Source organism: Aplidium turbinatum, chromosome 2 (assembly GCF_918807975.1).
Source record: "Aplidium turbinatum chromosome 2, kaAplTurb1.1, whole genome shotgun sequence".
In the NCBI taxonomy this organism is placed as follows: domain Eukaryota; kingdom Metazoa; phylum Chordata; class Ascidiacea; order Aplousobranchia; family Polyclinidae; genus Aplidium; species Aplidium turbinatum.
Window position 1 is genome coordinate 52,648,039 of NC_137473.1, and position 23,237 is coordinate 52,671,275.

At 37.3% G+C, this 23,237-nt stretch overlaps 1 protein-coding gene and 1 long non-coding RNA gene across 2 annotated transcripts; one reads left to right on the forward strand and one right to left on the reverse strand.

Moving 5' to 3' along the window:
- The first annotated feature begins 1,176 nt into the window (after positions 1-1,176).
- Positions 1,177-21,697, forward strand: LOC145764407 (dorsal-ventral patterning tolloid-like protein 1). Its single transcript, XM_082576023.1, has 17 exons — positions 1,177-1,305; positions 1,866-1,892; positions 2,948-3,126; positions 3,534-3,678; positions 4,802-4,828; positions 5,192-5,370; positions 5,996-6,143; positions 7,065-7,136; positions 7,389-7,573; positions 7,771-7,915; positions 8,829-8,858; positions 9,260-9,435; positions 16,033-16,177; positions 17,292-17,324; positions 18,734-18,915; positions 20,821-20,965; positions 21,359-21,697. The coding sequence occupies exons 2-17, from the start codon at positions 1,871-1,873 to the stop codon at positions 21,379-21,381; spliced, it is 1,836 nt and encodes a 611-aa protein (XP_082432149.1). The 5' UTR covers positions 1,177-1,305; positions 1,866-1,870; the 3' UTR covers positions 21,382-21,697.
- On the reverse strand, positions 10,847-12,512 carry LOC145765612 (uncharacterized). The gene is made up of 4 exons (XR_014288593.1): positions 12,240-12,512; positions 11,919-11,980; positions 11,608-11,774; positions 10,847-11,162 (listed from the first exon to the last, which is right to left on the reverse strand). It is a non-coding gene; the product is annotated as an uncharacterized LOC145765612 (long non-coding RNA).
- Positions 21,698-23,237: the final 1,540 nt, after the last annotated feature.

A 23,237-nucleotide genomic window follows, 5' to 3' on the forward strand; every position in this document is an offset into this window, starting at 1 on the left:
GGTTAGCGAAGCGTCACTGCAGCTCGCTGTGCTAGTGAGTAATCAGCCTTGTGCTGATAGCCGGGAAGAACGCCTTTCTTCACATTGACCTACCCCTGGCACCTGCTGGTTTTGTTGGCTCTTTCTTTCCACAAAGATAAGAGTTAAACTGACTGGTAAAGCGGCGGTCGATTACTCAAGTGGCAAGAATACGGTGCGATACTGATGAGCCCAGCCTCATGGGCGAAACACGTGTCTATCGCTGTCTATTCGATGCTACAATCGGCTGCCAAAATAAATGAAACTCTATGTTAGGTCGAATCCATAGCACACAGATGTCACAGCATTCAACCTGGAAAGAAATCTATTAAAATAAAAAATACAAACAGAATCTCGGTGACCGTCATGCGTCAGTGGTTCAAAGCCTCTGGAAGTAATTTATGCGCAACTGCTAGCATTAAGACCCCAAAGAAATTTTCGCAGTGCTGATAGACAGATGACTGACAAGTGACAATACCTTATTAGGACTGAATAGCATTATTCAAAACACATACAATACACTCTCAAGAACATCGTGAATCTGGGGTGGTAAAAGGAGACCCTCGGCCCTACAGACTCACAAGACGACTAACCTACTGGACTCACTAAATCTTCTGAATAGATCAAAAATTATTCAAAGCGATATTATTTTATTTAACTTGTAAAACTCCAATTAAAACGATCATTTGATGATTCAAGAATGGTAAACAAAATAATACTGTAGCCTACAATAGTTCTCCAAACAATTCAAAATTATTGCTTAAAAGTTTTTTTGCTCGCTCCAGCCGCAATATTTCCAATTAAAAAAAAGCAATTTCTCCCCATGCATCTCAGTTTCATAATCTTTTGGCCACACAGCTGCTTCAAGCGCAGTATACGTCGCAGTAGGGGGTACAGATCTTCTACAGTGTCACTGTATAATATATGCATCAGCTCACTTGTTGGCAATTTGCAATGGCTAATTTTTTTTCTATTTTGACGTTTCTTGCAATCCATATTTGGACTTCCTGCTACGCGATCCAAGCACACTGGAAACGTTCATATACTTTCATTGTTTAAACTTTAAAGCAAAGTTAAACGTTATGCTGCTGGTATGTTTGGAAGTAACTGTATGAGAATTTTTATTGTTATTTTGTTGGAAGGTTCGAGAAAATAACGTGGAACTATTTCGGTTGAGAGGTCAATCAAATGTTTCTGAATATTTTGTCTCAACGTCTTCAGAAATAGTATTTCGTTTTTACTCAGACGAATCAAGTGGAAGGAAAGGGTTCAAAGCAACATTTCAAGGTATCTCACTACCTTGTGTGTAATTGCTACCGATGCATTAATGCAACTAATTACTATGGTAGAACTAGTATCTGATCGTGTAAACGTAGGTTCGATACTTATATGTGATTACGAACAGCCTCTACAAAACGGTTTTACTCGTTTTTCCTTTACAATGTTATGTTAAGGGGGAAAGTTGCCCGACTTCCCCCTCTCGGAGCAGAAGGCAAAGAAGTCCCATTTGTGTCCCTTTTTGCCTCATTTGTGTTTCCTCAAGTGGCTTGCTGTAAAAACATCCGAGCACCATCAAGAAATATCGAACGGTGTCTCCCTGAAGGTAATAATATAGTAAAGAGGCTTTCACCACTCGGCTACTCAAGTCGAGACACAGCTACGTCCTAGCAAGAATATCAATTTTTTTGAGCAATGTTTCAACGCTTCTCAAAGTTGAATCCATTTCCAAAAGAAAGTGATTGTTAGACTGAGCTGCTTTAAGTGAGAATCAAACCAGCAAAGTAGCGAGAGTCAACTACACAAATTGTTTACTACTGCACTGAAAATCCAATTTTTGTTTTTTACAGAGACAATGGAACAGCCCCGTTCTAATGGTAAGTTTAGTGTAATTAAAAGCTTAATTTAAAAGTAACTATACACAAAGGTAAAACTCGAATGAAGCTGTTTACCAGGTATTTAGTTAAATAACATGATATACATTCTTTTGGTGCAAAACATCGGAATAAAAGTAGATTTTAATTATCACCTCATACATCTTGTGACAGTTCAGCTTAGTTTTCACAAGAAGAACGTGTATCTAGTTATTTATATGCAAAGGAATTGACTACAAATTTAACTAAATAAATAGGATAGCTATTTGTCATTCGTAGTATGACCTCATTAATGCGTCGGGTTTTCCACTCTAATCTGTGGAAACAAATTAATTGATAAGCTGAGGTAGACGAAAAAGTTAAGTTATTTTTCGGTTGACTTGCTCACCTCAATACGAAGTATAAAGAAAAAAAGATGAGCACAAATGTTGAGCCTTCAATTGAAGCAAACTCTCTGTGCCTACGTTATTATGGTGCGGAAGAAACTGTTAATCGTATCGCCGTATGTACGAGACGTTTTGATGAGATTATGCGACTGAGGCGTTTATCCATTTTGCGGAAGAGGAGCAGCTGACTCGAAGACTATATGTCACTTCGCTGCTTCCTGTCGTCTGTTGTATCGTATCTGTGATCGCAGTAATCGCAGTATACTGTATGTTATCGCAATGGGCGTAAATAAAAACACGATTATTATTATCAAAGGAAGTTTATTGTAAATGAGCGTTATTGCTGCAGACAATTATTATCCGAATAAAAAGTTGGACACATTCTTTTTACTTACCAATATATCCTACGTTTGTCACGTGATTGTTTTCCTTAGCTTCCAATATCTGGCCAAAGATAATTATGCGTTTGAACGAATAAAGTATGCAACCAAGAATCAAATCTTGATTCAATTAACCGATGATTGTACTTAACATCAGCTAGGATTTGGTTTAGGATTTTAATGTAATAAAACGAATGACAGGTTTAACCAGTAGGCTATGCAATTAACCGATTTGTTTTCTGTATTACTTTTGGACAATTGAAAAAGTAGAATTATTTCGATTCTTTTTCAGTATTTTGTCTGTTCAATCTTACTGCGGGCAAAGGGCCCCAAGAATTTACAAGCCCTGGCTGGCCTGATTTGTACCCTAACGGATATTATTGTCAGTGGAACTTCACCGCACGATGGAACCATCGAGTGCGGGTGGATTTTTTTCTCTTTGGTACCGAGTTTTGCTGCGATTACCTCGCTGTAAGTGAATACGACAGATTTGAGACAAACGAGTAAGAACGTGAGATAAACCAGTATATTTTCAAACAGGAAAACCTCATTTACACTAAATTTCATTTTAGCTTGGCAATGAGTAGGTTGGTAAAACGAATTTAAGGTAATAGTCTTCTTGGCTGAGTCTCTGCGCTGCTGCGCTAAAATTTTCTTACTTACCAAAGCTCTCAAAGAATGCCAAGCTGTGATAGGCCTAAGTAGATAGATCACAGCCAGTAGCATTGACAGGAGGTCCAGGGGATAGTTTTACCCCCGGGCCTATCGTTGGAGAAACCACGTATTCGATACATATAGTGAGTTTTTCTTGGAAGCGTCTAATTCAGGGCCGGAGGATTTCATTGGTACCAGCCCAATTATGCGTGGCTATATGGCAGGTCCTTGAAAATGATACTGAGATTTTCCGAATTCGGGGAAACGTAACAATTACTGAACCGATTATTTCGTCCGGAAATCAATTGAATTTCATTTTCTTTTCCGACGAAGACATCGTTCACCGGGGCTTCCGTGCCATTGTTCAAGGTATAGTAGACAATGATCATAATGTTATGGTTTATTTTTTTGTCGCTCTACAACTGCTAAGATTTGATAGCGACAGAGCTCATTTTTAACTTTTGTATCAGATTTAGGATGTCGTCACATTATTAGGTTTTAAAGTCTTCCGTTTGACCAAACCTGAAATCGATCTCAGAGCCGAAAGCGATGCTGGCCACTCGGTCACTGAGCTGTTTGCATAGTAGACAAATGTAATGGCTCCTACAATATAACCCAAGCAAAATTGTTTCTTTTTGCATTGATTGGACATTTGCAACCGTTTAAAACGTAAACGGCATCAATTAAGCAGGAAATGATAAGCAACTTTGCATGATACGCTACATCTCATTTTGAGAAGCAGTATTAAAATTCCCTTAAAAACTATTTAAGAAATGTCTTAAAGCTTTTAAAAGTTGACAAAACTTACAAAAATACCTTATGGATGGGAAGAAACATTTAATCAAAAGACATTTTTGTGAAAAACAACTTTTTATGAAAAACCAGTAAGCTTTGTTTGTTTGTTTTGAATCTTTATCATCGGACTATCAAAGCCTTGATAGGTTATTCCTGGTAGTTTCGCATACTTGTAAAAGCTTTGCATCACTGACGCAGACTCGGCCACCGAGATAGACAGAGTGAAGTTTTCCGATTGTTGAAGTGATGTTGCCGGAGAATTATTCCATTCACTAGATGCCGCTGAATGGAGAGCAGTCCTGAAAGTGCGTTGCTGAGGCGCACACCCCGAGAGTCGAACTTGCGCCGCGTGATCTGGAGCCGGGCGCGTAACCACTGACCTAACGGGGCGGACATAGCTTACGTGATGCTATGTTGTTTCACGCTGACTTATTATTTAAACTTTAATTTGTCGCGTAATATTTTAAACATACAGTAATTTAACATATGACTGCAGACAGTGAGACACCGGTTCGGCCTAAAGACTTTATCAGTGCAGTAGGTATACACTGGGTATGACGATGAAGGTGTACTGTATAACTCCGTGTGGCGATTTTCTATTTGTGGAACGTACAGCACCACACACTGACAATTTTGCCAGCCATGTCTCCTCAACGATTTTTTATGTTTAAGTAATGTAGTGATTCTACTTTTGCAGAAACAACGGAAGAAAAAAGACTTGATGGTATGCTGTTCATTGATTAGGCCATCATAATATTCAATGTTTGAAACAAAAATAGCCTAATTAGCTTTACCATCCAGTCAATAAAGTTTTTTTTCTCTGCCCGTAAACCGTAAGTCGGCGACCTCTGAATTGAATGTTTGCCGGTCATTTCTCTTCTGCTAATATCCAGACTTACACCCAGATTTAGGTTAAGTTAACTGGAAAGCAAAAAAGTCAATCTCGTCGAAAACTTAAAAATATTTTAAGCTAACTTGTCTATATTTCCCTATGAATTGTATCTTATAATGCTTTTGTAATAGTAAATTTTCTAAATGGGCCTCCACAAATCACTTATACCAATATTTAACAAATGTTCTGATGCAGCACCATGTGGCTTTGCATCCATTGCCACACCATTCGAGCAAGATCTCTTTTCTCCCGGATATCCTGCCCCGTATCAAAGCAACCTGGACTGTTTGTGGAATATATCAACAACGAAAAACCTTGCTATCGAAATTCGGATCGTTTTTATTGATGTGGAGTCATGTTGTGATTTTTTGCAGGTTGTTAAAGCTATATGATGTGTTGATTTGTCGATTCATGTCCATCAAAAAGTCTGGGCTTTTACGCACTACTTCATTTGAACAGAAAAAATTGAAAAAATTTGAACAGAAAAAATACCTCAGTTGCACTACCTCATTTGTAGAAACGGTAGAAAGGTAACACATTAATTGAGAGGACACTGCGCTTTTATGGATAGGCAAGCAATCAGCGTGAAGTATCGTACACTGGGGAACATAACGAAGAAATAGATTGTGTTTCGCTTTTAGCAGCACGGTCGTTGCTTACTCCATAATGTAGTCACAGCACATGACTAGGGAACTGTGTTCCGAAAGCTAGTGCAAACTGCTATTATCACAGCAAACTCGCAGTATCAGACTAAAACAGGTCGTTAGTCTTTACTACATTGTAAAGTATAACGAAAGAAGTTGGAAAGAAAAGCAAAAAATAATATCGATTAGTATCCCATTACGCGGGCATTGCGGTACTCTTTACAGTCTACAGCTTTTCCGATGGAAGAAAATTTGCATTTCCTCAGCAATAACAATACGCATAAAGTATAATCAAATATTTAGCAGTTCTATAGAGGCCATCATCCAACAAGGGTTTAAACTGATTTCTTTTTAGATACACGACGGAAGTTTTAATGAAAGTAAATCCATAGACGTTGCGAAACTCTCAACTCAACCATTCATTTCAACAAGCCACACAGTGGTGGTGAGGTTCATGTCTGACTACACCGAAGCAGGAATTGGGTTTCGGTTGTCTTTCAGGGGTTTGTGCTTGAAAGATTTCAATTGTTTTACTTTGAACCTATTTTTCACTACATTTCTCAATTAGTAGGCTATGAGAAAACCAAAATCTATTAAGTGAGCCACGAAAGCATGGGCGATATATATCAACCGCCTAAGAACTGGCATTGACAGGTGTAAAACTTTGATGCGATACTGGGGGTATTGCACGGGAAGCACGAGTTGCAAATACGGACAGGAGCAAACGATGCAACATCTACTCGATTGCTCTGTCCTAAAAGAAAGATGCTCTGCACAGGATTGGATTTGGCCGAGTTCAACGATAAAGCAAGAGCTTGAGTGATGCTCTGGGCTACGGCCGTGTGACATACGACAAAGAAGATGACTGTGGTTAGCCAAATCATTAATGGAAGAATTAATTTCAATCGTAGATCAATTCAAAAAGTCTACTTTTGTAACAGAAAAATCTAATTTTGTAAACTTATACTTTTTCTAAAATAAAGGTTTAACTTCATTTGTACAAATTCAACTGTTAGGCTACTAATCAGTTACTGTCAGGTATGTCAGTTATTGCCATACAAAGGTTTGGTGACCAGAAAACGCTGTGAAATCATATGCAAAACGTCACACTTGTAAAAAGTTTCTTCTTTGATTATCCTTAAAACTTGTATATTATTCTATTTTGTTTCACGCATTGTACAAATTACCAAACTAATATATCTTCATCCGATGGATGAAGACTTAAACCCTGAATGAAGATCTAAAATACTTCATTGCTTGTATTATTAATTCATTTACTTGTAATATATTAATAATATATATAATTAATCACCTTTTTCTAGACCTCTGTAATGTTTGGCATAAATTTTTGTTGTTGTGATGGTCAGAAATAAAAACAAACTGAAACTGGTAACAACTTTACTAAATTTACTTTATTCTTTTAGCTGTGGAATCAGGGAGAGAAAGTTTTCCCACAGCAACCAATCCATTAGAGGCGACTTTCACGGACAGCCAGAGTGAGATTAACTTTGAAAGACTTCTGTTTTTGTAGTTACAACTTGTAAATAGTGAAGAACGTTTTGGAATGCAAACATTGAAAGTTTTGTGTTGCTAATACATGGACTAAGTTTACACCAAAAATGAAATCTATTTTAAAAAGGCATCCCTGCAAAAAAGAATCTTTATTTTTTATCTTGGAGTTAAAAAGTATCTTTTGAAACATATAATCTTTCCTGGACCATAATATCAACGATAATTGTAATTTTTAGATGAAAACTTTTGTGGATACGGAGCAGTTGCTTCCAACATCCCCCAGCCATTTCTCTCTCCGAATTGGCCGAATCCTTACGGTCACAATCTCAATTGTGAATGGACGTTACAAACAAGACTAGGATTCAGAATTCGTATCGATTTTTTAACTTTCAGCACAGAAAATTGTTGCGACTACTTATCGGTATGAAGCCAGATAAGCCTTTGTCATTTGTATATAAAATGAATTACATTTTTAGCACACCAGCTTTTGTTTTATTCGGTTTTATCTGGTTTGTCGTAGTTGTAGAATGTATATAAATGATGATATAATTTTTTATATCCACAAAAATACATATGTAACCTAATTAAACAGCAGACTATTATTTCGCAACATCTAAGATATATGAAGATGGAAAAGAAGCATTGAGGTTTCACGGTGACGTCACATTCTCGTCTCCATTGATATCTCGGTCCAATAGACTTGTTCTTTTTTTTCATTCTGATGATGAAGTTACTTCGAATGGATTTCAGGCCCAATTCTTAGGTATGGTATTGTAAATCACGGCAAGTTGTAAATCTATTCATCTACCAAACAATCATTGCATAACAGAGCATCTCTATAAATAGATTTATGATGTGATTTGCATGATGTACATTGCAACTTTAATAAACTAAATAAGTTAGTAAATGACATGATTCAACAGATTAATCAGAAAATATGTAATTTGTTGATTTATGTTAATTTAATAGCTTAGAAAGATTGTTACTCGGCTTTGGTAATCCAATAACAACTACATCCTTTAATAATCTACAACTCTTTATAATCTATAAGTCGCAAGAAGCACCTTTAGTAGAAACCACATACACAGAAAATTATGAGAACGTAACAATTTAAACGTCACAATGAGAACGTAACAATTTAAACGTCACAATGAGAACGTAACAATTAGAACGTAACCATTAAAAATAACAGTCAGACGTGTCAAAAACTCTAGTTCGTCGATTTTCCTTTTATCTTACGTTTGTCGATGCTTCAAAATTAAAATCACGGAGCTTCTCAGTGTGAGAAGTTGCCCACTTTTTATATGCTCTTTGCTGTGATAGTGTATGATTCTATAGTATTTCTTTTAAAAACTATTTTCTTTTGGGCTTGAAAAGGGCTGTATAAATAGCCGAAAACGTTCGCTTATTGTTTTTTGCTTTTATAATGTTAATTGTAGTGTTGTTGCTGAGTTATGTCTGTTTATGGTTTAAAAAAGATACCTCTCTACCCAAATTGCTTAACACGCGTTTTATCCACTATTTTTAAAGAAGCACTGTATAGCATTAGTAGAGTTGATCTACAATCGACGATTACTAAAACGGCACGGATTGTGAATGACTTGTTTGGCCATATCTAAGAAAAAATGACTTCAAATAACATTTTAGATTTACTGAAAACAATGTTTTTTTTATAGAAACCAATGACCCACATGAATTTCCATTCGGTAAGTAAAGTAAATGAAAATTAACCCATAAAGAAAATTTTGATAACTATAAAAACCAGAATTAATTTGAGAAGTATGAAGTTGCAGAAATTCAGATAATAGCCTACTGACCTGCATTTTTCAACTTCAAATTTTTTTTATACCTGAAAGCATGCAAATACAGCTATTTTTGGGATGCTAATTCCAAATCTGTGGTCCTTTTCTTTCCATCACATCGGGTTTCTGAAATGAATGCCACACGTACGATATATCACTTTTAGTGAATTAATTCAAAATCTCGCAAAGTATGCACTGTGCACTAATCCAGACTCAATAAAGCTCAAAATTTGCACAATAATCGTTATATGGCCTATCCTATCAGTGTCTGAAAACATAGCCTACTCATTCAAATATTTTTTTAGCTCCTTGTGGCTTTGACACAGTTGCAATCAACTCTAATCAGTCACTGAACTCACCTGGTTGGCCAGGAACATACAACAACAACCTCAACTGTACTTGGACCATTACAGCAAGATATGGTTACCGCATCCTCATCACTTTTGTCTTCTTTATTACGGAACAATACGACTACGTGGAGGTTTGTGATGAAGAAAGTATGTCTCTTGTACATTGATTCAACGTTTCCAGACGTTGAAGAAATGTGTAAGCCAATTAAAGGTCTCAAACACGCGGTCTGCGAGGACGTTTTGGTGAGGCTCGCGATGCAATTTTGAAATTTCAAATTTATTTAACAGTTAAAATTCACTCATATTCACTATTCCCTTAACATAATAAAATTCACTCTAAAATTGCTTGAAAAACCTGAAAATGCCTATCAAACTTCCCAAAGAGTTAAACGCTATAGCCTACTTGCTTGCGAGAAAGCCATATGGTTACATCACAATCACATTGCCTCATCACTTCTTGTGCCCTTATCGCAATAGAAACTTAGGTAGCCTATTTGCTGCAGTTACTTCTTTAAGGATTTCGCTTTTTTTTCGAGCATGTTGAAAGTCGGTTGCAAGATTTTTGCTCTCCAGGTCCAAGTTGTTCCGTTTGCATTTTTTTTTTCGTTTTTACAGTGTTTTTTTTCTATCTCTTTGTTCTTACTACTATTTCTTTTTTTTTGAGATCTTACGTTCTAACTACGGTACTTCTTTTATTACCTTTTCTCTGTACGTTGGCTGCATAACCGAGTGGTGAGAGCCCTGGAACGACAATCGAAAGGGCGCCGGTTCGACATCGCTCAAGAGCATGCGGCTGTGTCTCTGGCAGGACACTTAAAGGCATGCCTGAAGGTGGACACGAAGATGAGCTTCCTTGCCTTCCCGTCCACTTAATCTGAATCTTCAACCTCTGGGTGAAAGTCTGGATACGACAAACAAAAAACTGTAGTTTGTTTATTGAACGCTGATGAAGATGAGCTGCTTTATTGGCATCGAAAACGCACAGGTACAAATAATTGACACGGCGAGATGAACACAATAGACACACAGACAGGTCAGAGACTTCAAAAAACCGGCCTGCAACAACCGCGGTGGCAGGGAGCGGCGTGTTTTTGGAGTGGTAATGCACCACACTGTTAAAAAATTTTACTGTCCTTTGGACAGGCAGCAAAATAACTTCCTAAGTAGTAATTTTATTTACTGTAATGGAAGTATTTTTACTTCCGTTGACAGTCATATTTTTAATGTTTCTGATCAGTAAAAATACTGCTCTGGATAGTCATTTTTTAAATGTTTCTGATCAGTAAAATTACTGCTCTGGATAGTCATTTTTTAAATGTTTCTGATCAGTAAAATTACTGGTCTGGATAGTCATTTTTTAAATGTTTCTGATCAGTAGAATTACTGCTCCGGATAGTCATTTTTTAAATGTTTCTGATCAGTAAAATTACTGCTCTGGACAGGCAGCAAAACAACTTCCCGAATAGTTTTTGTGACAAACGGCATTATGAGAGTAAAATGACTTTCTCTACAAGTAAATATTACACACGTGCATTTGCAGATATAAATTTATTGTGTACAGCAGACCTCACTGGCGACAATGTTTCACAATATATCTCTCAAGATGTTACAAGTATAGCTATTTGTTTGATGTTTCACGAACACGTGAATTCGCTTTTTTAACTGCAGAGTTCAGCCGAGGCTATATTTCGGCGAAGCATGAAGCAGCAGCGACTGAACAGTGAATTTCTTGACTTGCTTCAATCTTCATAACAAACATCCCTGCCGAAGCATGACCTCGTTGCACAGTCGGAGTACTTTAGGGTGCACATCTCACTTTTTCTTGTCATGACGGATGACCCCAATGCGAGCAAAGTATCTGAGGAAACAACACAAGTTATATCAGTGGATCTTTTCAAATTTGACCGTGATATTTAGCAATGTTTGTAACTACACCACAATACCATCGTGTAGTGAAACCTTCAAATTGATCAGAATGCGTTGTCACTTCCACAAACCTTAGAATAATCGTCATCCTCTGGAGTTGTGGCTTGGAACTTGCGTACATAACTAGTATTAACAGTTTAACACCTCTAATAATCAGTCTGGATGGCCGAGTGGTCTAAGACGCAATCCCTCCGGTAATGGGTGCAGTTCTTACTAGCTGCAGTAGAGAGACACTGTCAAGAACTTCGTGGATTTGAATCCCAATCCAGCCAGACCAGCTTGTCACTGGTATGAATGACTTTGTGAAGGAGGGAGTTCCATTATTGTTATTCCTTAGCTCATACATAAACAATTAAACACATTACAGGTTTACATACCTCTGTATAAACTCCAGACTTGCAGCTGCACTATCTGGATATGACATTGCAAAGACGTAATATGAGCAGAAGAAGTAAGCCAGCGCTACAAAAAAACGACTTGGTTTCCATTGCAAGGTTGCCTTCGATGAATACGAGAAACTTCACTGCACTGGCAAGAGTGGGCCCTGCAGATGCAATGAGGCACAAATGAAACTACGAAGACTGAAATTAGTGCATATTTACATTTACCTACTTCATATTTAGGTGAGCAATTCAAAAGTTCACTTGTACATCAGTCAAAATTGTACAAACGCTCATTCACAACTTACCAAAACACACAATTATTGGATGCTGGTACACGAGTTTCTTCAAACTGGGAGATAGCTGAATCCTACAAATTGAATTTAACATTTTTAAGATATTGAAAATAATACAAACATTGTCAAACACTCATATAGCCGCACTCTTATCGCTAAGAAGGCAATGAAATAGAATTTATTAGCAGTAGTAGCATGGTGTTCATATCACACAAGTTATATATAAGCTATAAATAAATTTGCAAAGTATGTGTCAGATGTTCTTCCGGGAATGGGAAGGTTGGGTATTAAAAAATCTGTGTTTGCAAGTAAATAATAATAGATGTACGTTACCTCAAAGCATTGATAAATCGCTGAGCAATCTTCTTTAAAATATGTTGTAATCAGTTCCACTAATCCCACTGAGATGGCAAGTTGTCTCCCAGCCGCCAGTTGTCTCCCGGCACATCATAAATGCACAAGGATAATATCCAAGTATCAAGTTATTCAATGAAATGAAATACAACACATGCTCAGGAAAGCATGAAAAAACCTAAATTGGTTTAAAACATGTATTATGAGACGTTGTCACGAATAATACCGGTAATAAGTACTGGTCCTCTTCCTGTAGCCTAATGGGGATTTTTCCTTCTTGATCTTTGGCCAGGGCTGAGGGTCTATCATTTACCACCCTGGACCTTCTGCTCAAATTATTCATGCTGGTCACACACGAAAGATCAGCCTACCACAAGTTTTATCACCACAGCTGGATAAACCACTCGATTATTTAGTTCTCACTTTTTAACAGTCCTGGGCATTGACTAGGCCTATAAACTGCAACTGACGGCAGATGTTTCACTCTGAGGTAAAATGGAGTTGCATCTCTAATGTCGTTACTCCCTGGCTACTCATGGGCAAGGCGTAGCACCAGATATGGCAGATATACTCTCTAGCTAGGGTCACAGCTTGTTTTTTTAAAACTGTGTAGGCTACCTAATATTTTTTCATTTTGAAGACAGTTGCAGCAGCCATTCCTAGTAATCTTTTGGCAGTGGCTATTTGACCGGCGCCGGTCTTTGAATCTGAAACACTATTTGACCGGTCATGACATCACTATACAGGCACCTTTTTCTTTTTCTCTTACAAAGCAAAAGACGAAAAGCGCGTATATAAGTTCTAAATTCGACAATTTTATTCAACTTGATCCGTGGCGCGTGCGATACTTCGCCGACTCCTATTCTAGAGGGAATGAGTTTGATACTACCCGGAAGCATTCTTTTTTTTTTAACTAAATTTTGACCCAAAGTGCATTTTGTAGTCAATTTTTAATTTGAGTTGCATTACATTTACATACCATTACCATTTTTTTAAAAGAAGCATTGTATATAACTAACTTGTTGAGAGCAAAAGTGTAATGCTTCGTTCGGCAAACACGGTCACATCAATCAATCATTTTATTTTTGTCATTAACGCGTCCGGGACGAAAAAGATACTAACTACAAAATTCGATATAGACCTACCAGCACATTAATGAACGGGAAAAGGTGGTAAAACCTTGAAAGGTTTAAAACGTACCTGAATGAAAAATTATGTAGTAGGCTATATATCAGTAGTTAGCACGGCCACAAACGGAAAATTACCCAGAGAAATTCTCAAATTCCAGCAAATTAAAAAAACTCTAACTTTATTACTTACATTTGAAAAGACATAAGAAATTGGGCTGTAGGCAACTGAAATTAAAAATTGACTACAAAAATGCACTTCGCGTCAAAATTTAGTTAAAGAAAAAAGAACGCTTCCGGGTAGTATCAAACTCATTCCCTCTAGAATAGAAGCCGGCGAAGTATCGCACGCACCACGTATCGAGTTGAATAAACTTGTCGAATTTAGAACTTATACACGCGCTTCTCGTCTTTTGCTTTGAAAGAGAAAAAGGTGCCTGTATAGTGATGTCATGACCGGTCAAATAGTGTTTCAGATTCAAAGACCGGCGCCGGTCAAATAGCCACTGCCTAATCTTTTTATAGTACGATTCCAACACTGGATCTTCCAATCCAGAGTCCGAATGCTAGAAGCTACTACAACAGAGCTCGACTACTTCAACATTATGTGTTCAGTAGGCTACAATACTGGTATACTGGGAAGATGTGTTAGGTAGTTCTTCACATTGACTCAGGGGTGCAGTGGTTAGAAAATTGTAGGGAGGGGGCAGAGCCTCACTGCATTGACTGACAGACCGACCTGCCTGATCTAAGTCATTGTTGTTCAGTGCATATTGCTTAACTATGTAATTTCGTAGCAGTTTAATGCAGTTAACTTACTAAAAGCATCGAAATAAATTAATTTCAATGGTACGCTATTGTTCTCATTTGTCCATGGTAAACATAAAAAAAATCAGCAAAGATACCATTTGTAGGATTAAACTTGTTACCTGTTCAGTGATACAGGTTTAACGATGCTACTTTTGCTATTGACACGCTTCCTCTGTCTATCTGAAACTTATGACTGCAACAAAACCAGCTGTAACTAAGTTACTGCACTATTCAGGCAACCATGCTTGATGCTTGCATCCTTGCACATGCTCAGCTCAGTTGTCAGACTCAGTGTTGCCAGATGCTTAGCACCAAAAAGTAAATAAAATTTCACCAGATTGCATACAACTTCACCAGATATGTAAAACACCCTAAATAAAACAATTTCGCCTAAAAATACAAATACTTTTTAAGACATAAGACACTGCCGTCACGCATGCGCAAACCTCTTGCAAAACGTTTTCTATACGAGCGGGGATTTTTCGCTTAAAAGTTTAAAAAAACTTTCTTGAAAAAAAAGATTGGGGGAAAATTTCACTAGATTTCACCAAAAAGTTTTCTGGTCCCAAAGTCAAAAAATTTGGCATCAAAGGCCTCTAAAATTGAATTTCACCAGAATTTTTTTAAATTTGTTATCCTATTTCCCCATCTGGCAACGCTAATCAGACTCTGCAAATTCTGAGCGGGAAGGCGGGAAATTGAGCGCGGACCAGGATAACATTCGCCAGCCCATTGGCTGACGACTGATAAGTGATAATAATTCTCGGGTTTTAGTCAGAGAGTCGAACCGTTTGACTATAAAACTCGGGTTCGGTTCGACTCTCTAGTACTTTCAGTGCATTTTTAAGGAACCAATATTACAAACAATTAAAACATTTTTGTTGGAAGCCCGTGAGTTCGGATCTCTAGTGATCTCTAGCAAACTTTCCTTCCAGTCATGATTGTTTCAATTAACCCACGAACTCTATATTGCTGGCCAAGGTAGCCTATATCAGATATCAAAACAGAAAGGCATGACATAACGTAGCATCCCACTGTTTCGAGAATGTGCTGGTGTGACCATAAATATGTTGACCGGAAAAAAGGTTGACGTTTCGTAGAAGTGCTAAATATATTGCTGCACAGGAGTATAGTAGCCTAATCGGACTAAAATAACGGTGTTAATAAAATGTTACTGCCCATGTAGCCTACCGTACCTATAGTACAATTACTGCCAATGCAAGTTAAAAAAAAAACTATAAAAAGTCAGTATAATTTTACTATTTTTGTCAGTAAAATTGCAAAACACTTTTACAGACCAGTAAATTCACTTCCAAAAAAGAAGTGAAATCATCTACTACGAAAAGAAGTAAAATTTAAAACTGCTCAATCAGTGATTCTACTATATTTGGAGTAAAAAAACGTCTTTGTCTAGTAAATATACCACAAAATGGCCAGTAATTTCAAGTACTGTAACAAGATAGTAATATTCTACTGCTCTTTTGACAGTAAAATTACGAAAATTTTTAACAGTGCAGGAGAGGAGGTCCACCAGCTTAGGTTGCAGGGGCCAAGTTAGGGAGTTGAGGTACCTGCTAGAAGGAGAATGTGCATCAAAAACTCTGTAGGCCGCGTCGGAAAAATTAGAACATCGGAACGAGCCAGGAACACAGGCTTATCTTTCTGTAATGCAAAAAGGTATTGCGGCCCTCGGGCTAATTAAGTTACAAGTATTCATTTGGCACTCAGAGCAATTTGAGTTTGAGACTCTTGGTGTAAACGATGGATTGGGGCTAAAGAATAGAAGTTCTGGGGTCAAATGCATGTTTCATTTACTCTCTTAAATATATGTAAAGGCGTACATAGAAGACACGGAAGCATTTCGAATCAAAGGAAATCAAACAAAGCCGGTTACTTTTGTGTCCACGGACGAACATCTTCTTCTTCGCTTTGTCAGCGACGAATCGGGCTCCCAGAGAGGTTTCCAAGCAGTATTTTCAGGTTAGAAAAAAAAAGATTTTTTACTATGAACAACTTTCAAGGTGTTTTTCAACTGTCAATCTTCTTTCAAAAATGAAATAATAAAACGATTGTTATTGGTTTAGTTGATATTTTGCTGTATTACTGTACATATTTGCTATTTGTCCATCGAAAAAAAGCAGTCTGCTCATAACGGAGAAAGTTTAGAAATTAGTTTATTAGCTTTTGATAATAGTAGTTTCGTCACTTTTAACAAAGAATCAAAAGCGGAAGAATTTTTTACACTTTTTTGATAAACCGGTTAGCCTATTCTTTGCAAACATACTAAATCATATTTACAAAGCATCGTAGTTTATTTCAGTTTCAAGCTCGGTTTAACATAAGTGTTTTGTCGCTTCTTCCTCTTCTATATCTTAGGTTGATTACAGAACTTACTTTTGTTGTATCCAGGTTGATCCAGGCATACGCAGTATTACGCACGTATTACGCACATACGCAGTATTACGCACGGTACGCGTGAAGATTGAAATAGCCTTAAATTAACCGGAGGTCAACGAAATCAATCTTCGTACCCAGACTGCAACTTTATCTGGTGCAGATCTTTACCAGATCGGGTACGGATCTGACCAGGTATGGACCAGATGAAGTGGCAATCTTTGCATCAAGTATCCTCTGCAATTATCAAGCATGTTATTGGGCGTCTTCAGTTCAGTTTCAAAGTTTGCAGTTCAGTTTTTTTTTTTTAATTTCTGACCATCACAGCGAAAACAATAGGCTACACGTCAACATAGCAAAGGTCTAGAAAAAGGTAGAAGCGACAAAACGCGAACGTTAAAACGTGCTAGCGACCGAAATAAGTAATTAAGTTAAAATATTGGCACGGTCGCAACACCTAATTTTCTTGCCTGTCTTGCCAAAATATTAAGTGCGGCTTCAATAATTGTCTGAAAGATTTCGGAAATGCTTAGGCCTATTATTTTTTTATGATGATCAACATACTAAAAATAACCTAACATAAACCATTAAATTCTTAATTTGGAAATTAGCGTAGAGTATGGTGTTTTGTGGTTATTTTTTTAGCTTCTACAGATAAGCATGATTCACTGCTTACACTCAACTTGCTTACATTGCGCAGAAACAAATACTGAAAGATCAACAGAATATTACGGTAAGTAGAGTAGATTACAGTGGACTGAGCTTAAGCAAAGGAACTTAAGTAAAAAATTAGGCCAATGTTGATGACGACTTTCCTAAATCCGGCTGACCATTCAGTAATGAATTAATTTCAATTTGACGTTTTTGTTTTGCCGTTCCAGAAGGGCTCTCACCACTCGGCTAATTTGACGTTAATAGTATGATAATGAAAGTGTCACATGTCGTCAAAATTTAGTACCGTTGTAAGTAAAGCATCCTGTTTACTCGTGATGTTGAACAAAGAATGTCCTTGACGTGCACTGAGCTCAACTGACAATCAGGGACGTTAAGAAGATATTTTGGGCCCGGTACCCAATGAGATCTTTGGACCCTAAATCAAGACGTTTATCAGAAAAAAGTGCAGTATCCAATACGCTGTGATTTTTTTCGTGTTTGCGAGCTTCTTGAAAAGGTTACGGGTCCACAAAATTATACCTGGCACTTGATCAAAGGTACTCCCGTCAACGCTATTGCCTAAGGTGGCTGGCCAAAATTTTAAGAATGCAAAAAGTTATCTTTAATATTTTTCCATTGGGATCAGGTTTGACCCCAGCGCGCTAGTGCGTGAAATTGTATTAAAAAGTAGACAGATATTGGGTTATATTCAATAAAATTACTAAAAACAATGAAAACTATTAATACTACAAAAAGTGCTCAATGCTAAGCAAAAAGGCAAAGCAGAGCGAATTAAAATTACTATATAATTATATTATTACAATAAAATTACTATATTCAATAAATACGCGGCGGTTTCTTTATGTTTCCTGGATGCTTGAAAAGGTTCCGAGCCACTAAAATTATCCCGGGCCCTGGTTCAAAAGTACCCAATGGATCCAAAAGTGCCTTTTCAACGTTACTGCTGACAACTGTGCATACCAAGGACTGAACCTTTGTCACCCGATCTAGTCATTCTTTTATTACAGGAAAAGTTTCACACTACTGCGATTGATTTGATTTTTACATTTTAAAGTTATAAAAAATCTTTTTGAAAAAAGTAGGATATCAGCAAAGTCCGTATCTTAGTCCGCCCCGATAGCTCAGTTGGTTACGCGCCCGGCTCAAGATCACGCGCGCTGGTCCGACTCTAAGGGTGTGCGCTTGAGCAACTCATTTCAGGACTATGCTCTCTATTCAACAGCACTTAGTGAATGGAATAATTCCCCGGCAACAAGACTTCAACAATCGGAAAACTTCACTCTGCCAATTTCGGTAACCGGCCCTGCGTCAAGAGCCTCTACAAGTATGCGAAACTACCAGGAATAACCTATCAAGGGTTTGTCAGTCCGAGGATAAAGATTCAAAACCAACCAATCTTAACTATTGCAGATCTAGGCCTACTCAAACTATGCTGTAGCGCAAACATTTCATCATCGTGAGTTTTAGCTCCTTGTGGATTTACTGCCATTGCAACCGCGAATGAACAGCACCTATTTTCTCCGGGATGGCCAACGGTTTACGACAACCACTTAGACTGTGAATGGACAATCATGACTTCAAGCCTCAAGGCCCAGATTGTTCTTCGATTTACTTCATTCAACACCGAGCTGTGCTGTGATTATCTCGATGTAAGTTAACAAATTGTTGTTAACTTATGTCACGATATTGTCGTTATGATATGTTGTTGTTATTGTTATGATAAGTGAATGAGTTTTACTTGTATGTAGGCCAGGGGTGTACAGGAATATTTAGGAGCTGTAGTTCTGGATTTCGGTCGGTGTCGAACTGAAGTGGGAGTCTGATGTGATTGAAAAAAAAACACGATAAGGAATGGGTCTGATTGTTTTGCCAGTTGATATTTTTAGTATACAAATAGCCTATTTACTCTATACTTCCATGGTTTTTATTTCCAAGCAGTAATTTTTCATTTAAAAATATGCTTTTCTTTTCATGACAGTAGAAAGGGAAGTTATAAGTGTTTTAGCATAAAAAACTTGGATTGTGGATACAGTTTAAGTTTATTGTTTTGCGTTCGGAGTTCGTTCGGAGTCGGAGTACAGTTTGTTGAGTTCGGAGTCAACATCCCAAAGTATTTGGAGCAGGAGTGGAGTTTGGAGTCACAAACTTCGCATCTGAGTGTAGCAGGAGTTCAATAAATCTAATTCCGTACATCTCTGATGTAGGCCTAACCTAGCTCTTCTTCGTCAGTACAAAGGCCAAGAACATAGCGACCTTTATAAGTCGCTATGGTTTGGATGTTAGGCTATCACTTTCGGTACTGGTACTTAAAAACAAAATCACATTTTTTTAAACATATTTTTACGAAACCCGACCAAGAATTACACCTGGCCTGAGCAATAACCTAAATTTACCAACAGACGAATATAGGACTGTAAATTTATATTAAGAGGTTCGGTAGAGAGTCTGTCTTGTTGAACTATTGGCTGTGAAGCCAACGTAATCAGATTTAACATATTTACGTTTATTTCAGCATTTAGCCTACCGAAAACAAAAACTACACTGAAAAAAATTACACATCGAACGTTTCGACAGCACATGATGTCCTCTTCAAGAATGACACAGGCCTACAGCAAATTTATCTACTGTAGGCCTAGCCTACTGGTCACAGCGGTAAACCAAAATCTCTTCGTGGGAAAATTGTAACGTAAGATTCCCGAATCCGTTCGTCTGTATGTAATGACCGAAAAACAAACACTCTTTTGAAACGTCTATTCAAAAAGTGTATTCCTGTAAAATTAGCCCGCGGCTATCGAAAATGGGACGCAACACCGTACGTTTCTAAAAACTGTCACTACAATACAAACTACTTAGATAAAGACGGAATTTTTGTCCAGCTAGCAAGCACTAAGCAAACAGTTAAATGTGCGACTAACTCTCAAGCAACCATTTCACGAATGACCAGAATAGATAGCAATATCTCAAACTCACGTACGCAGTACTGTGACGTAATAGTGAAAGACATTGTCACGCAATTCAAACAGGTGTTCAAAGCTGGTGATCCAATGATTCATGTTTAAACAGGTTTGACACAAGTCTTACGAACGATGGTGCAATTTTGGCTCATTTTTAGGAAAAATTCCATGACGTAATACGCTAAGATTCAGTAGACCTGAACGGTTTTTATATGACGTTTGATTAGGTGAACAATTGTCTGGAACACCTACATATTAAAATAAACTTGAATAAATATGTTAAATATGATTACGTTACTCATCTTCGCATGCCTATTGTTTAAATTTATACTTGTTGAAAAAGAAATAGGCTAATAATTTAGTTGCTTTTCGAACGTAGCCTATACGATAATAAATCGTAAAAGTAGGCTATTTATCGGTTTTCTCTTCAGTTGAGCTTTTACAATGAGTTTTGCTTGGCCCTTCCTTTGTTTGTCTTCCTTGATGTGACTTTAAAAGTGCCGTACGTTTAGACTTTTGTGTCATCTTGTTAGCAATTTTGTAGCCTAAGTTTATTTAACTAAAATAAATAAAATAGAAACTAGCATCATATTTTCACAGATTTTTGAGAACAAAAAGTTGAAATTGCGTTTGGCTGGCGATATAACTTTGAATGAACCAATCACATCTTCTGGCCACATTATGACGTTAAGATTTCATTCTGATTCCTCGGTGTCAGATCATGGATTTCAAGCAGTTTTTCTTGGTGAGAACCAGGGGCTATTTTACCACATGTTCAGATCTATTCGATAGTTATGATAGTTTTGAACCTATAATTCTGAACAACGGAAGAAAGAACAGTTTTATAGATGATTTAGTCGATTTTCATATTAAGTTTAAAGGTTGCTTTTATTAGACTACCACGTAATTTCAAGAGTTTGAAATTTCTTAAATTGTTAAAGCTTTTTTTGAGCGATAAGAAGTTCTTGACAACAGTAAAGTAACCTATTTAATCACCAGAAACCATTTTAAAATATGCACAGCGTATTACAAACTAATTAATTGCTACTTCGTATTGCTTTCGTCACAGTTCACTAAGTTTCCGCATCAGATTATTCCAATTCATTCATTTCTTGTACTAATTGATTTTTAATTGCAGTTTTGGATGGACATCGTCAGTGAAAGAAGCTTTTTTCACGTGCCTGAGTAAAAAACTCATAGCTTATTCAAGCTGAAATAGTTGAAAATATATACAGTAGACATGCTACGCCTAAACTTGTGGAATTGTGGTTAATAATAATCACGTGTTTATTTTGCGCCAATTGCGACAACATGCAATACACTGCGATCACAGATGCATTTTGGTTTTGGTTTATTCTTAAATTTTAACCAGACAAAACAAAGTAACTTGAATGGGTTTAACATGTTTTATTACACAGAGAAATAGCCTAATTTACAACATGATTAAAATAAACTCAAACGTTTTCGGCACGTGCTTGTGTTCTCATGATGAATTAGCCTACTAATCTGCAGCTTAGAAAAAATGAAAATTATAAGATAAATCTGACTATACGCTATTAGCCTACAGCAAACGACGCTCCAGACTGAACAGCATAAACTCAACAAGTGGTACAAGAAAGATTACGAGTAAATAACACGGCGGGAAACAGATCACATGAAGTGTAAAATACAAGCATTTGACAACTCTTACCTACAATAGAACACACACAAAAGGAAAAAAATGCCACAGAAAAATAACTGCCGGTTGAGAGACGGATAATTACGCTTGATTCTTAGAGCTTCCATGATCTTTGTCTGTCATGCAGATCTGCCTCGAGAGATGAATTTTGAATTGGTCGATGACGATGGAGACATTGTCAATGCACGTTACACAAGAGGCGGTTGGGCTTTTTAATTGCACTGTTAGTTGTTAACTTTGTCCTCCGGTCCTCGTCAACAAATGTCTGGTTGACATACCACTGTAGCCTATGTCTGGTTTGCATCACGCAAACAACTTAACTAAAAGACAATATTCGAAGAAAAAGCAAAGGAGTTAGGGGACTACAGTTGAAAATACTGGTGCACTGGAAACGTTTTATATAAGCTACAGGATGAAAGTCTTTTTTTAAATGCTTTTTTTAATTTAGCTAAATTATTTGCTAATCTTGTAATAATAAACCAGTCGTAAACCTTGCAAATCTTAAATTTTAAGCCCAGAGTAGGCTATCCGTATATATATATACGGATTTTGAATGATTGAGCTTTTTGCCACATTTTTTGTTAGCAATAGTCTATATTTTGTTTTATTCCGTTTGTTCCGCGTTTTATCTCCTCTTCCGTTTTCTAGGCCCCTGCTATGCTTGGCATATATTGTTTTCGTTGTGACGGTCAGAAATATACAAACTGAACTAAACATTGTGTCTACGTTATTTCAAATACATCGTTTCGTTTGTTTTACGACATCATAGAAAATTAAACTTTGAATCTCAGAGACAGAGAGAGAAAGAGAGAAAAACCTTTTAGTGTGTCTGTTACGAAAAATAGTATACGGTACGGTACAAATATAAAACGGTAGGCTACAACAATAGGCTACCTGTATTCAGGGGCGCCGGAAGCGGAGGGGGGGGGGGGGCAGGGAGGGCGGATGCCCCCTGCCCTCAATTTTTCTGCAGATGGAGGGGCAGGGGGGGCAATGGTGCCCTTTTAAAGTCATGTAAGCTACTGCACATTTTGCAGTAGGCCTATAACCATTTCTGCTATTCGCTTTTAGCCTAATTATAATCTTTCATTTTTGCCTCAAAATAATATTTAAGGCACAAAATTTTGCAACACAATACAGGCCTTAAAACTCGCTGTTTTTTCGGCAGCCATCGTGGCCTACCAAGAGCTTCTTCTTGGCGGCAAAATCTGCGTGCTTTTAGAGGCCAAAATAAAAATATCGATAGCACAAGTAAATAGAATTAAACTTGCAGCAATGCTAAAATGATCACTTAGCGTTGTTGAAGTCTGGGACTGGGCGACGTCTTACAATAGAATCG